This window comes from Asparagus officinalis, chromosome 8, assembly GCF_001876935.1.
Source record: "Asparagus officinalis chromosome 8, Aspof.V1, whole genome shotgun sequence".
In the NCBI taxonomy this organism is placed as follows: Eukaryota; Viridiplantae; Streptophyta; class Magnoliopsida; order Asparagales; family Asparagaceae; genus Asparagus; species Asparagus officinalis.
Window position 1 is genome coordinate 73,018,880 of NC_033801.1, and position 15,997 is coordinate 73,034,876.

Genomic DNA, 15,997 nt, shown 5'->3' on the forward strand with positions numbered 1-15,997 from the left:
CCAACGTTTTCGATGATGACACTGAAGTGTCAATTGGAACACTCTTTGATGAGAAGTAGAAAGACAAAGAACTAGTGGAGAACTTCATTAAGCATTTTCGGAATAAGACGATGAACTGTCGATATCCGGTCACGGAAGAATTTATTCTCCAAACATGCCACAACAACATTTCCTTGGACGTATTATAAGTTATGGGTATGACACCATCCAAAATATGGAAAGAGTTGAAGGTACGAGGGGAGCAAGCTGAACGCTTCCTTAAGAGGAAGAAAGCTGAAATGGGTCAGCCGGCCAATAATGCCCCAAAACAGAACTTAACCCCTCGTGGTAAATGTAAGGCACAGTCAAATATAGCAAAAGCAAATCAGACATTCTAATTGCAACCCCAGCAGCAGCCGTAACAACAAATGCCAAAACAGCAAACACCTCAATGGCAACAACCGCCTCCAAGACAACAAAAGACTACTGAGCCAAAGTTCCCAAAAGAATATTCTTTCAAGGAAGATGAGGTTCCTGGTATCTTCAAATACTTCTTGGAGAACGATAAAATTAAACTACCCCTAATCACTGATCATGAGGGGGCTAACAAGACAACGGATCCGCGATACTGTGTATTCCACAGGACAGTCCACCATCCCATAAAGACGTGCTATGCTCTCAAAGATAAAATTCAAGCCCTAATCAATGTGGGACTCCAAAGTAGCCCAAAGAAAAGAAGATGTGCGCAAATATAGTTTCTATCAGCTTTGGCTCGGTTCCTATGTCATGGTTCCAACCAGAGCCTGTGCCAAAAGTAAAGGTGAAAACTATTAATGATGATCCTCATAGACAACACTAGAAGGGACTTGTCTAGCACCCGGCTCCTAATGGCAAAATTCTTTAGGTCCATCTAGATTTTCTCAGTGATAAGCAATGGGCAAGTTCCTCATCTAAAAGGAAGTCCAAAAGTAGGGGAAAATCCTGTTGTCCTGCTACAGCAATTGTTAAAAAAGATGATGACGGTATTCCTACTTTATCACTTTCTGAGGACGAACAAGAAGTTTTCGCTACTATGGGAGGGAATGAGTACCACTACAAGTATCCTGTTGTCCCGGAACACCTCCACCCATCAGCCACTTCATGGCCATTCGAGACATAGGGAATGGATATCGTCGGTCCTATCTTCTCGCCGTCGGTTAAAGGGGACCGTTTCATTTTGGCAATCACCGGTTATTTTTCAAAGTGGGTTGAAGCAGTGCCATTAAGAGAAGTGAAGACTAGCAACATTGTCAAGTTTATTAAAAACCATATCATCTACCGATACGGAGTTCCGAGAAGAATCGTACACGACAACGACCCTCAGTTTGTGAGCAATGCCTTCATCAAATTTTGTGGAAATTCAAAATCGAAGATGTCTCGTCAACATTATATAATCCCACAGCAAATGGATTAGCAGAGGAGTTTAACAAGACAATCATAAAGATTTTGTCAAAACTCGTGGGAACTAACAAGTGAGACTGAGATGACAAACTTGGTGAAGCCCTTTGGGCCTATCGTACCACAGTTCGCACGCCTACCGAAGAGACTCTATACTTATTAGTATATGGATGTGAAGCAGTTCTTTCCTTTAAAATCCAAATTCCATCCATCCGTATTGCTCTCGCAATAGGGATGACGACAGATGAACAACACAAAAAATGGCTCGAAGAACTTGAGATGTTGGACGAGAGGCGTTTGGAGGTTCAACAGCAAATTGAGTTTTACCAAGCCAAAATCTCTCGTGCTTTTGACAAAAGAGTCAAGCAACGAAGCTTCAAAGAAGGAGACTTGGTTCTCGCCGTGAATCTCTCGTGCTTTTGACAAAAGAGTCAAGCAACGAAGCTTCAAAGAAGGAGACTTGGTTCTCGCCGTCCGGCGACCAATGATACTCAACTCCAAACAAGCAACGAAGCTTCAAAGAAGGAGACTTGGTTCTCGCCGTCCGGCGACCAATGATACTCAACTCCAAACAGAAAGGCAAATTTCAACCCAAATAGGAAGGACCATTTGTGATAGAAACGGTCTACTCTAATGGCGCATACCGTTTAGTTACCCAAGATAGTGATAAGATCATGATGCCAATAAATAAAAAATTCCTAAAAAAGTAACATCCCTAGTACATCTAGGATAACTTATTAAACGAGAAGTTCCTGGAGAATACCGTATGGGGTATTCTTAAGGATAACCTAAGATTAATGGATTATTCGAGATGAAGACCTGTCTTCTAAACGATTCACCATTAATCATTGAAACTTTTACTATGACCTTTTAAAAACTCTTTCGCTGAGATGAGATTTGATGACCTCATTCGGTTAATCTTCCCCCACAAAATTCCCACTACTTTCTTGATCAACTCTTCCTATATTTAGGACCACAACCAAAATCCTCTCTCGTTTCCTTCAATGAACAAGAGGTCCATAATCGAGCGATCAAATTTTCCTACAGTTAGGATCATCTCAAAACTCCCGCTTGGTCACACCTTCCTATAGTTAGGACCAAAGCTAAAATCCCCTCTCGATTCCTTCAAGGAACGAGAGGCCCACTTTCAAATGGGACTTCCCTTTCGATAAACGAAAGGCCTCCACCCACATTGAATGACCAAACCTATAAAAGATGAGGTCGTCTCAATACCTTCTCTCAGTCAAAACCGCCAAACGGTTACGACCAAAATCGGGATCTCGGTTCGATAAACGAAAAGCTGTCATCCTTTCCTCTCCAGTCAATCCTATAAAAGTTAGGGCTGAAGTCACAATTTCATCTCGATAAACGAAAAAACTCATTTTTAGGTCAGATAACCAATCCTATAAAAGTTAGTGTTATCTGAATCATTGGATTCTCGGAGTGGAGATCCCACTCTTAGTTTCACGTCACAGATTCTCGAAGTGGAAAGCTTGTTTCGAGTTCCTTTTGTAACCGGAGATAGAATATAAAATTCTTCCTCCCCAGTATCGGGTCGACTTCTGCCCAAAAAGAAGGTCTGGAGATAGAATATAAAATTCTTCCTCTCCAGTGTCGGGTTCTTCTTTGTCCCAATAGAAGACACCATATTCAAACACCATAATCTGTGCCTTATACACACGGGGAATTTTATTCCGAAGTCTAAGAAGGGATAAGTCCGCGTCTAATACGCATTGCCGGTTAGTCTTTTACCGTATAAAGGACAAAAGCCCATATATTCCACATTGTGGTAGGCTGTTATTAATAACACCATAATCCGTGTCTTACACGCGCAGAGAATTTTATACCGAAGCCTAAGTAGGGATAAGTCAGTGCCTAATACACGTTGTCGGTTTAGTCTTTCACTGATTAAAAAAGATACCAGAATATAAGTCTGGGGAATTTTATGCCGAAGCCTAAAAAGGGATAGGTCAGTGCCTAACACGTGTTTTCGGGTAGTCTATTCCTGTAAAAAATGACCAAGTCTATATATTCAAACTCGTAGCACTAAGTCTAAGAAAGTTCATTCCGTTAGCACAACGTTACATATGAAACGGACTTAGATAATTCATATGCTAGCCCGACCCAAACTGTAGTCGGTAAAGGCTCATCAAACCCGTTGATGGTTGAGGGTTTGCTAAAAATTTCTAGAGTCAGCGTCTAACACGTGTTGCCGGGTAGTCTATTCCCCTAAAAAATGACCGAGTCTACGTATTTAAACTTGTAGCACTAAGTCTAAGGGAGTTCATTCTGTTAGCACAACGTTACATATGAAACGGACTTAGATAATTCATATGCTAGTCCGATCCAAACGGTAGTCGGTAAAGGCTCGTCAAACCCGTTGATGGCTGAGGATTTGCCAAAAATTCCTAAAGTCTACGCCTGACACGTGTTGCTGGGTGATTCATCCTCGTAAAAATGACCAAGTCTACGTATTCAATATCGTAGTACTAAAAGGGTTAACTCTTTTAGCATAACATTACATGTGAAATGGACGTAGACAATTCACATGCTAGCCCGACCCGAATGATAGTCGGTAAAGGCTCATCAGACCCAAAGAAGGCTAAGGATTTGTCAAGAATCATATAAGTATTACTGTTGATTATGCTAAGCAGAATGAAAAAAATTTGTAATGAAAGTATGCTGAAGAAAAAACATATCTTCATTAATGAAATCAAGCGTTCAGATACAACAAATTGTGGTCACTCTACATCAAGCTTATGATTAAGGATTTGTTGCTCTAAGTTGGATAATTCTTCGACATAGGTCCGCTCAAGCTCACATTGCAGTTCCGCCTTGAAGGATTCTTTAGAGATAGATAAAATTCTGGAAGCTTCCTCCTCCATTTTAGCTAATCTCTCTTCTGAGAGCATTACCTTGCTGGATATCACAAGCCTGCCATACTCTTCCCCGGCCCTGGTCACCTCCAAAATAGCCCTTCGCTCTTTCACCTCCGCAAGCTTTTGCTTAAGCTCTGCTATCTCGGCGTCGGTAGAAGCTATGGAAGAATCTGAGTAGCAACAGAACAAGGAGCACCAATGGATCAGAGCTTTTGTAGATTTTTAAATTCATGCTCTAGCCACTTCAGGTCATTGGTCAAGGCATCTACAATTTTTGGCGAGCCAGCGTCCCTCACCGAGGCTATTTTGCACTCAAGGAAAGGTCAGAACTGATTGAAAGGGAGCCCTTTCTGCAGAAGTTTGTCGATCAATGACCCCGCAAAATTAAAAAAGTGGCTGATCTCTAAACAGAGGATGAGCTTCTCCGGATCATCATCCGACAATAATGCCTTAACCGTGTCCCGGAGTTGAGGCGACAATCCTATAAAAAGAGAAGAGGTCAATATTCCAAAGTATAAAACAATTCTAAGTCAAGACATGGTGCGAAATTTACCAATGCCCATGGAGCATTCTTCAGCTAAACACTTCACGCTCGGTTCCGTTTGTCCGACTTCATGAGTCCTAGGAAGCACGATGGGCGTAGCAGCCGTTGAAGCACCAACTTCTTCGGTTGGTCTCACGCTTTGTTCAGTTAGGCCCCCCCAATAGTCCCAACACTTGCTGTAGCCGGCGTCCCTGAAAGAATTGGGAGTTGCATCTCGAGAGCTGATGACTAAGGCTCGACGACAATCCTTGCCAACAGTAAGAAATTGAGACCACTGGATTCATCAAACCCTCCAATAAGAGTAGTTGTATCAGTCTTAGCGACTGGTCCTACGATTGGAACTCTCCTATAGTTAAATAAAAACTAACAAATGAATATGTAACATGGGAATAAAAATCATACCGGTAGGCGAATTAGCTGTGTTCATCGGTCCGACAGCCTCACGCTGGGCTTGTTCAGACAACATATCTTCAAAAAGCATGTTGTCAGAGTTTGAAGAGACAGGAAGCAGATCAGGTGAGGGTACACCCGTTTCTCCGAGGGCCGCATCACGAAAGGCTCCCTCCTCGCCTAAATCCCCCACTGAAACACCTACAATGAATCAAAGTGTTAAAGTAGAAAAAGGAAAAGCCGAGAATGCGCAATAAGAGGAAGTCAAATTCACCTTCGGTAGTTGCACCGAGTTCCATAGCCTTATTACTCAGGACCACTTCTTGCAATTTTTCTAAGAGGGTAAGAAGCATAGAAACGATTAGCGGAGACACAAATTCTGAATCGTTCAGCTCCCGCCAAATAAAAGACCTATCACCAATGTTAGATGTACTTGGATCTCTAACCCTTTCACCTGTATCAGGTCCGACGTTGGAGTCCACAACAACTTTAACATTTGTACCTGCTTCAGCACCTATAGATTCCTCAGCCATAACCTCATCCATTGGTCGGGAAAAGTCAGATCTTTCGAAGTCATCAAATATGGGAGAAAGATGATCATATTCCTCTTCACCTTCTGCACGACCTCCTGAGACACAGTAATGACTAAGTCTAGGAATTAATAAATGGAACAATCAAAGGATCACAAAGAGTTAAAATATTACCCTCTCTACCGATGGGAATGTCAGTGCTAGGCCTTGTTCCCAAAGTCGGGAGTCCACCACGTCGTTTGGAAGCTAACTTTTTACGCTTAGCAGGGGGAGCCTCCTTCGGATTAGCGACTCGCTCATGAGTAAATTTAGAACGTGACTCTAGCCCTAAAGTGGCTTGAGTTGTAGGCTGAGATCTTGTCCGGCGTATAAGTTAGGGCTCTTCTTCTTCATCCTCCTCGAAAGCTGCACCTTGGAGTTCAACCGACATCTTGTTAGGATAGGTGAATAAAACTTGCATCTTTGGCTTCTTCGGAGCCAACGAAGGTTTAGATAATTTCAAGCGGCGAGCTCGATCAGCTATTGCTAACTCAATTAATTCTAAGGAGAGAGGATCCGATAGACCTGTTCTCAGCTCTTCTTCATCATCGCTGACTCTGACCTCTTGGCCACTCGCAATATAAGTTTCTGAGATCTCAGCATCGGGAGGAAAGATGGCTTCCTTCTGCCCCTCGTGGTCGGAAGGACCCTCTCATTCTTTTCCTCTTCTTTTTTTGAAACTCAGCCTCATGCACCATCTGAGTGGCAATCCAAGCTGCTTCTTCGGACGCTAACTCTACAATTGGTCGCACAAGAACATACTCGTTTGCCGCCAAAAGCTACTGACATTGTAGGAAAGTCAGCTCTAACTTGCGCTCAACACCAGGGAGTTTGAACTTGGCACCAGTGCAACTAGTTATACTCCACAGCCATGCCCTGGCCCCATCTATCAATCCACCATGAGTCCGGAGCTGTCGATTCAGGTTCCCGATATAAATCTGATCATAGCCGAATTGGTGCACGAACCGACATGGCAAGTATGGCTCTATATAGCAGCGATTCTGCACCCGCAAGATCAAGTAGCCCGACCTGATATTGATCAACCAATCGAAGTAACCAGAATCAAGGGAAGTCTGACCCATACCCAACGCCTCCGTATCGACCAGTGAATCACCATATTAACCCAAAAATCATGGGAAGAAAGTAGGAAAGACCCAACACTTCTGGTTTTGAAGTTGCATCTTAATCTTCGCAAACCCTCGTCCTTTCCATTTATAGCTTCCTATTAATTAGAGAAAAGGAATGGATGAGTCTGCAGAAATTAGGGCCAACATCATATTTGAACGGTAGAGCCCAAAAATCATGGGAAGAAAGTAGGAAAGACCCAACACTTCTGGTTTTGAAGTTGCATCTTAATCTTCGCAAACCCTCGTCCTTTCCATTTATAGCTTCCTATTAATTAGAGAAAAGGAATGGATGAGTCTGCAGAAATTAGGGCCAACATCATATTTGAACGGTAGAGGGTTGGATCGGGTTCACCGCTTGCAACAAAAATATTTGGAACTTGGTTCCAGTGGTAAAATCATCTTCAACGCCAGCTGTAGTGTAAGACTGTGTGTTGGAATTTCCGATTAGCTCATTAACTTCGGAAGGGGTTACCGACGTTAACTCATGTATCGCTTCACCCGAGCTGCCGTCTATGTTCTTGAACAGATAATCCGCAAATTTCTTCAAACTGATCTACGACCACAGCTTCTTTGATAATGGGTCAGCACCCGCCAAAGCTATGTGGTAGTGGCAGGTGAGATCCCACAGAGTATTGTAACGGTTGGGCGTTCGCGACCTCAACTGCTACAGCTTTCGATTAGAAGGGAAGTATTCTTGATAGATCACATTGCCTATCGAAAGACCAGAGACCTTGTGCATCTCATGCAGCGCCAACCCCAACTCACCATACTTGGTCAAAAATGTGTTGGTGTCGGGGTTGTAAAGCTCTAACAGTGCCAGGAAATGGGGAATCAATACTTTGATGTCTGCTCAAGAGGTAAAGATGACTGACATTCCATGTCCTTATTCGAGGGAGTGGGAATCGATTTCGTACCCGACGAAGTTCAACATGATTAACTTCACACTGTTCAACGAAAGGGGTTCGCCCACTCTACACTTGATTTACTTCAAGTCCTACCTAGGGGTCATTTCAGGCAATGAACCTCTGATGGTATGATCATTCATGGGGACCCTTCGTGCAGTCACCTTTGACTGGTACCACCGTCTGAAGCTGGGAAGTATCAATAGCTAGGATGACATGGGGAGCATGTTTTTCGCTAACTTCTTCAATGATGACACAAAGGTGTCAATCGGGACACTATTTGATGAGAAACAAAAAGATGAAGAATCAGTCAAGAACTTCGTCAAGCGCTTTCGGAATAAGCTAATGAATTACCGAGATCCAGTCACGGAGGAATTCATCCTCTAAATATGTCATAACATCCTTTCCTTGGACTTACTAGAAGCTATGTGTGTTGCACTATACAAGACTTGGAAAGAGTTGAAAGTACGTGAGGAGCAAGCTGAACGCTTCCTCAAAAGGAAGAAAGCTAAAAGAAGTCAACTTACGACTAATGCTCTAAAACAGAACTTCACTCCTCATGGTAAAGGGAAAGCACAGGCGAATGCGTTGGATTCAAATCAAACATTCCAATTGCAACCCAACAACAGCCACAGCAACAAGCGTCCAACCAGCAATCACCTCAATAGCAGCAATGACCTCCAAGGCAACAAAAGGCTTTGGAGCCAAAGTTCCCGAAGGAATACTCCGTTAAGGAAGACGAAGTCCCTGGTATCTTCAAATACTTGTTAGAAAACAACAAGATCAAGCTACCTCTTATCACCGATCACAAGTGAGCTAAGAAGACTATGGATCTGCGGTATTGTGCATTCCATATAGCAGTTCATCATCCCACCAAGACGGGCTATGCTCCCAAGGATAAAATTCAAGCCTTGATTGACATTGGGATTATCACTGCAAAGCAACCCTAGAAAAAGAAAGTAGGTGCAAACGCAGTAAGCATCAGTTTTAGCTCTGTTCTCCTCATGTGGTTTCAACCAGAACCTGTGACAAGGGTAGGAATGAGGACAATTAATGAGGATCCTCATGGATAAAGCCAGAAAGGGCTAGTGCTATACACGACTTCTAACAATGAAATTATTTGGGTTCATCTTGATCTACTTCAATATGAGCAATGGACATGATCCTCCTCCAAGAAGAAATCTAAATCCAAAAGCAAGGGGAAATGTTGTCATGCCACTACAGCTATTCTAGAGGAAAATGATGAAGGAATCCCTACCTTCCCACCTTCTGATGATGAGCATGAAGCTTTTGCTACCAGAGAAGAACTGGCCTTTTCTGCTAGAAGTGGAAATGAATATCAGTTTGACTATTCCAAGATGGTTAATCAGCCAGCTAACCATGGAATGGTTACGACCACTCCCAATCCTTCTAAAGGAACTTCTCGGAAGTAGTCAACCCCTAAACAAAAGGAGATTACAGCAAACAAAAAAGACAAACCTGGCTCTGATACCAATAAAACCTTGTCACGCCCCGAGTCCAAAACGTGATAATTTGGAGCATGACTCGGTCGGCAATGCAACCATACGGTTACATTCACGCCTCTGGATCATCCTGTATACAGTTATATTGCTAAAAGAACTACTACATAGAGCATGTAACCAAAATAACAAGGGAACTAGATAGATAAAGAAAACTCTGAAAAGACAAGTTCTCTTACATGTCCACAGCGTGACTCGGTCGGCAATGCAACCATACGGTTACATTCACGCCTCTGGATCATCCTGTATACAGTTATATTGCTAAAAGAACTACTACATAGAGCATGTAACCAAAATAACAAGGGAACTAGATAGATAAAGAAAACTCTGAAAAGACAAGTTCTCTTACATGTCCACAACTATTCAAAGTAGGAAGGAGGAAAATACATCTTAGTCTCGAGTACCACAAGTGATTACAAGAAAGACGACTGAAGGGAGAGAAGGTGTTCACTGCTGCTGGTCTTAATCCTTAAGATACTCTTGGTCCTGCGAAGAAAGAACAGTTCCCGAGTCTGGGGCATACAAACCCCAGGGGAGTCAGAAAACTCCCAGCAAGCATGTAAAATGAGGAAATTGTGCACGTGCAAGTATAAGTGGTAGATAATAAGAAAAGATAAATTCTAAAATTTCAGTGATAAAAGAAAAAGGCTATCTTATAAACAAAATACGATGAAACTCAATTAAAGATGATAAAAGAAGTTTCTAAACATGGATATCAGACAAGGTCTACCATAAGCACATACCTTATACCATATGCTAAAAGGAGATAAGATTTAGAGACCCACAACATGAGAGATGAGTACGTCGAGGGAATAATCCAAACAAGGAAACCCTCGTATATACCATATATCTCAAATTGTAAATCTCTAAATATTTACTCCCAAAATTCTATCCACAACAATATAAATATACATCACCCATACTTCATCCAGGTCATACCATGCATGCCAAATCTATCACAACGCATAAAAACACATTATTCTTATTTTACGTGTTATTTGAAATAGAGAAGAATATTTCCATGTATATAAATCGGTTCCCCGTAAACCGTCCCGGGAACACGGCTTCAAGTCAGGAATTGGCTCTTTGGCCCGTGTATATATATTATATATATATAACTCAGGATATCAGGAATGCGCATATGCCCGTTTATATACATGTTACATTCTTCGTCTAATTCCCCCTTTATAAACCCCATGTTTGTCGATTAAATTTTATATGACTGTGCATGAAATGTTGTGCACTAACCACAGAATTACCGTGGAACGACTTCTGTAAAAGTATGACAATAACCGTGACCCAGAACATGTCCAAATCAAGATAGGTGCATCGTCTAGTCGATGCTATAATAGTAAATAGCCAAGGAAAAATCTCATATCGGGATGTCGATATCGAGAACATAGTCATGCTATGAAAGCACGCTTATAAATCATATTTTTAACCGAAGTCGTCTTCATGCACAGTCTCACCTATTGGATGATAACTAGGTGATCAAGCAACAAAAATAATTTCCATGCTATTAAAATTTATCACCATATGATTTCCATGAATTAATATATAGTTAAGTGTCAAATAATTAGAAGATGCAAGGAAAAAGTAATCAAGGCAGTCCACCTAAATTTACGAAGATATGAGATGATTTGCAGTAGTTCTCATCGCATGCATGCTAAGTCAAGGATTTGTTTACTTGATCAAATTAGAAAAGACCCGTACTCATTACTAACCAAACAGCTTGATCATTCTCGCAATTCTAAATAAAAACTATCTCAAAAACTACAACCAGGTCAAACAGCTTGGAGATGAAAAATGTTTATTATTGATCACAAGTTGGAGCTTAAAATAGCCAGAGATTCAAAATAAAGGGCTAATAACAGGAGGACAAATACCCACAGAGTTTTATGTTTTGGAATCAAGTAACAAATCTTCAATGCAAAGCAAGGGTCTAAAAGCTTACAGATATACTATGAGAAATTATATGGAACTCTTGTAAATTTGTATCTTGTTGTCTTATCTCTGGTCTTCCAATTTCCTTTAATATTCTACGACTACATTTCTAAATCCCCGAATCTTCCATATTACATAAAATTATCAGCCAAATCCGACTTCTTTGTAATACCTACCAGCATTTTCCCTATTTGGCTACACATTCCCCTTTAAGCAACCATCACTGTAATATCCAAAGCTCAATAAACCAAACAATCTTAGACAACTAATTCACCTCAAAACTTCTTTGATATCAGAAACAAATAAACCAACTTTAGTTTGGCGTTGCATTTCATTACAGGCTCAATTGAAGTTTATATTTTTTTTTCGTGTGCCAAATTACTTTTTCTCACTTCCAATTACTTTCCAGTTTCTTTTCCAATTTTGACTTTCCGATCACTGTAAAGTAGGGGAAATTAGCTTCCAGAATGTTCATATAAATGTGTCTAATATCATCTAGGATACTTGTGCAAAATTTGAAAGCTGTGAAGCATATATTTATAAAAAGGATGAATTTTTAAGTCTATACCTATATTACGCTTGGCCTCATTTCCGCATAAAAAAAAAATCCAATTACTCTACCTAAGTTCCAGATCACAAATGTTATATTTCCTAAACTAAAATTGTCAAACACTATGCATATAAACTAGACAGATCACACATACACAAAACACAAGTTATTCTAATCATACTATGGATATTTATTCTAATGAAATAAATGAGAGGTAATTAGAAAGATAAAGATGATATCTATAAAATATTGCATAAAGGATCTCGGATTGTCCCTTCCATATTAAGATAAATAAAAGTGTTTGAACTATCTAGCAACTATTCATTATGATCCCTATAAAGAAAATATTTCTAATTTAATAAGCTGATTATGAAATACTAAAAGGATAGAAAGGCTTGCATGGAGGAAAATCAAATAATAATAATAATAATAATAATTGAGAAAATGAATGCTTGCATAATAATAATGAGAACGAATTCAACAAAGAGCAAGACAAAAATGCTTGCCGTCTAGAGGGTGATGGCGATGTTTGGGGACGGCGACGACGATGGTTGTCATCACTGAGGGGCTCAACGGGTTCGATGGGGTTGTTGGTGTGCGGTTCTACAACTGGATCTGTGTTGGCTTATTGTCGAACATGTGGCGTGCGATGGAGGTGGAGAGAGGGCGCGGGTTTGGGTGCACCAGGGGCTGCTGGTGAGCGAAGGCTGGTCGTGGTGATGGAGGGACGGCGGTGAAAACCTCGGTTGGGTTTGGACCTGGTCGGAGTTCAGGGGCTTTGCCTGTGGACGGCGGTGCGGTTGCTAAGGGCTTGGTCAGAGTTCGTGGAAGAGGGCGTTGGGGTTGACTGCGGGGTTCAGGAGGGGACAGCGGTTGTCGGCTAGAAGCGGCGAAGGAAAGGGGGGAGTAGGCGGCTCGGTGGAGGCTCCAAGGCGGCGGGTTGGGGAGTTGGACGGAGTGGGCTTGGGTGGTCAGAGTTCTCTTGGGGAGGAAGTAGAGAGAACCGGATGAAAAGAGAGAGAGAGAGAAGGTATTAAGAGGAGAGATAACGTGATTTTGGGGAGTGATTAAAGGAGATGGAGATATTTTGGGAGATTTGGCCGTTTAGGAAAATAGTGTAGAGGGAAATAAATGAGAATGAGATGAGTGGAGAGAGAGAGTGTGCTGAACGTGGGAATTTTTGAGGAGAGAGAGAACGAGATTTGGGGATATATTACCATATACATAAGAATACCGTTATAGTAATAATTTAAACAATTAATAATATTAACCAATTATTAGTAATATCAACTAAATACTATGTACATAATCATAACAATTGTAATTATAATTTCCCAAAAATTAATAACCACTATTATTATACATTACTAAAAATCATAGAGATTAGGTAAACATTAATACTCTTTGAAAAATAACAATTTAATAATTAAATACGTATCGAAAAATTTTGATTGTTACATCCTACCCTCCTTAAAACAAATTCCGTCCTCGGAATTTAATCCAAGCACACGAGAAGCAATGCTCTATCAGAAATAAATAGATATGATACCCAATCTAGATTGTCGTTGTATATATCTCATACCACATACCATAAGGTTATTGGAATGACTCTCCATAGTATGAATCCCCTGCGAGATCAGTCAAGACGTGATACATGTAAACCAATTTTTTTCCCAAGTTTGGTCCTAAGGATCGTCACCCTTAGGACCACCACCAATCACAATCCAGTGGAGGAAGATCACGAGCCCCCTCTCACTAAACCATGTATCCCAATATCAATGTTACAATGGTGTCTTGAAGGAATCGCTTGACATTCAACACTATGGCATCATAAACATGCATATCATAAGATAATTCGATACTAATATAAAACTGGTATATCTTATCCTGAGACCTTTCATGAAATTCCTTTCCTTGCATTTCTTAAACTTATAGACATGTGGTTGGAACCATGGTTCGGTGGCACTTCTCAAGTATTAATATATCTTTCTAGATATCAAGCATCATGTATTATCTCGATCATATATTGGGTACATAATCATACAATATCTTCAATCAAATACTTAAATTTATATGGCTGTTATCTCACAAAAATCAAGTTTCCAACATATACCCTCAATATCATCCACATGATTTCTCATTCTTGGATACCATGCATATTATCAAGCATGAACCACATTCAGAATTTATAATCTAGATAATCAATTGCACATACGTCACCAGATGGATTTGCCTTACATGCATATCTACCTCAAGTTAAGCTAAAAAAAAAAACATTCCTCTCACATGACCTAACGGTGCTAAGATACTAGTCTATCTAGCTGGAGGTAACTAAAAAGTTTTCAAGTCTACTAATATCCTGATTGGTTAGCACATAAAGAATATCCAAGTTCAGTCGCATGATCTAGCTAGAGCTAAATGATTTGATTTAGATGATCCGTTGGTCGAGATAACTTCACCAAAAAAACAAGCATTCATGAACTTATAGTTGCTGCTAAGGTGAGGGCTAATGGCTGGATAAACTTTCATGCTAGCTTAACTTATGAAGCTTGAGGGTAGTCAAAAACCAATTTGTGCTCATTGACTAAGTTTGGATACACTTGGCTTGAGAAGAAAAAAAAGAATTAACTGTTAAGATAGAAATGAATTTGTATGCAGAATCAAAGGAGTAAGCACAAAAATATATTGCAAGGGTGAACGAGCCTAATATTATACATGCTCAGACTCCTATTCCTATTTTAAAAGCTCCAATAGTTATGTACAGGATGAGAGTCCAGTTATGTAAACCTGGCTCTGATACCAATAAAACCTTGTCACGCCCCGAGTCCAAAACGTGATAATTTGGAGCATGACTCGGTCGGCAATGCAACCATACGGTTACATTCACGCCTCTGGATCATCCTGTATACAGTTATATTGCTAAAAGAACTACTACATAGAGCATGTAACCAAAATAACAAGGGAACTAGATAGATAAAGAAAACTCTGAAAAGACAAGTTCTCTTACATGTCCACAACTATTCAAAGTAGGAAGGAGGAAAATACATCTTAGTCTCGAGTACCACAAGTGATTACAAGAAAGACTCAATAATTGAAGCTGAGAGAGAAGGTGGTCACTGTCACGGGTCTTAATCCTTAAAGTTCTCTTGGTCCTGCGAAGAAAGGACAATTCCCAAGTCTGGGGTATGCAAACCCCATGGGAGTCAGAAAACTCCCAGCAAGCATGTAAAATGAGGAAATTGTGCACGTGCAACTATAAGTGGTAGATAATAAGAAAAGATAAATTCTAAAATTTCAGTGATAAAAGAAAAAGGCTATCTTATAAACAAAATACGATGAAACTCAATTAAAGATGATAAAAGAAGTTTCTAAACATGGATATCAGACAAGGTCTACCATAAGCACATACCTTATACCATATGCTAAAAGGAGATAAGATTTAGAGACCCACAACATGAGAGATGAGTACGTCGAGGGAATAATCCAAACAAGGAAACCCTCGTATATACCATATATCTCAAATTGTAAATCTCTAAATATTTACTCCCAAAATTCTATCCACAACAATATAAATATACATCACCCATACTTCATCCAGGTCATACCATGCATGCCAAATCTATCATAACGCATAAAAACACATTATTCTTATTTTACATGTTATTTGAATTAGAGAAGAATATTTTCATGTATATAAATCGGTTCCCCGTAAACCGTCCCGGGAACACGGCTTCAAGTCAAGAATTGGCTCTTTGGCCCGTGTATATATATAACTCAGGGTATCAGGAATGCGCATATGCCCGTTTATATACATGTTACATTCTTCGTCTAATTCCCCTTTATAAACCCCATGTTTGTCAAATTTAATTTTTTTTTTATGACTGTGCATGAAATGTTGTGCACTAACCACAGAGTTACCGTGGAACGACTTCTATGTTATGCACTAACCACAGAGTTACCGTGGAACGACTTCTGTAAAACTATGAAAATAACCGTGACCCAGAACATGTCTAATCAAGATGGGTGCATCGTCTAGTTGATGCTATAGTAGTAATAGCCAAGGAAAAAACTCATATCGGGTTGTCGATATCGAGGGCATAGCTATACGATGACAGCACAGTTATAAATCATATTTTTAACAAGAGTCGTCTTCATG

General features: G+C 40.3%; 1 protein-coding gene and 1 long non-coding RNA gene across 2 annotated transcripts in view; both read right to left on the minus strand.

Annotated features, from left to right (window-relative positions):
* The window catches only part of LOC109822203, a 12,994-nt gene continuing 2,411 nt past the window's right edge, over positions 5,415-15,997 (minus strand). The window contains exon 3 of the mRNA XM_020388374.1: positions 5,415-5,430. Coding sequence (XP_020243963.1) covers position 5,430 — 1 coding nt within the window. The 3' untranslated portion in view covers positions 5,415-5,429. The remainder of the gene's footprint in view (positions 5,431-15,997) is intronic.
* On the minus strand, positions 11,388-15,540 carry LOC109822204. The gene is made up of 2 exons (XR_002242052.1): positions 14,849-15,540; positions 11,388-14,742 (listed from the first exon to the last, which is right to left on the minus strand). It is a non-coding gene; the product is annotated as an uncharacterized LOC109822204 (long non-coding RNA).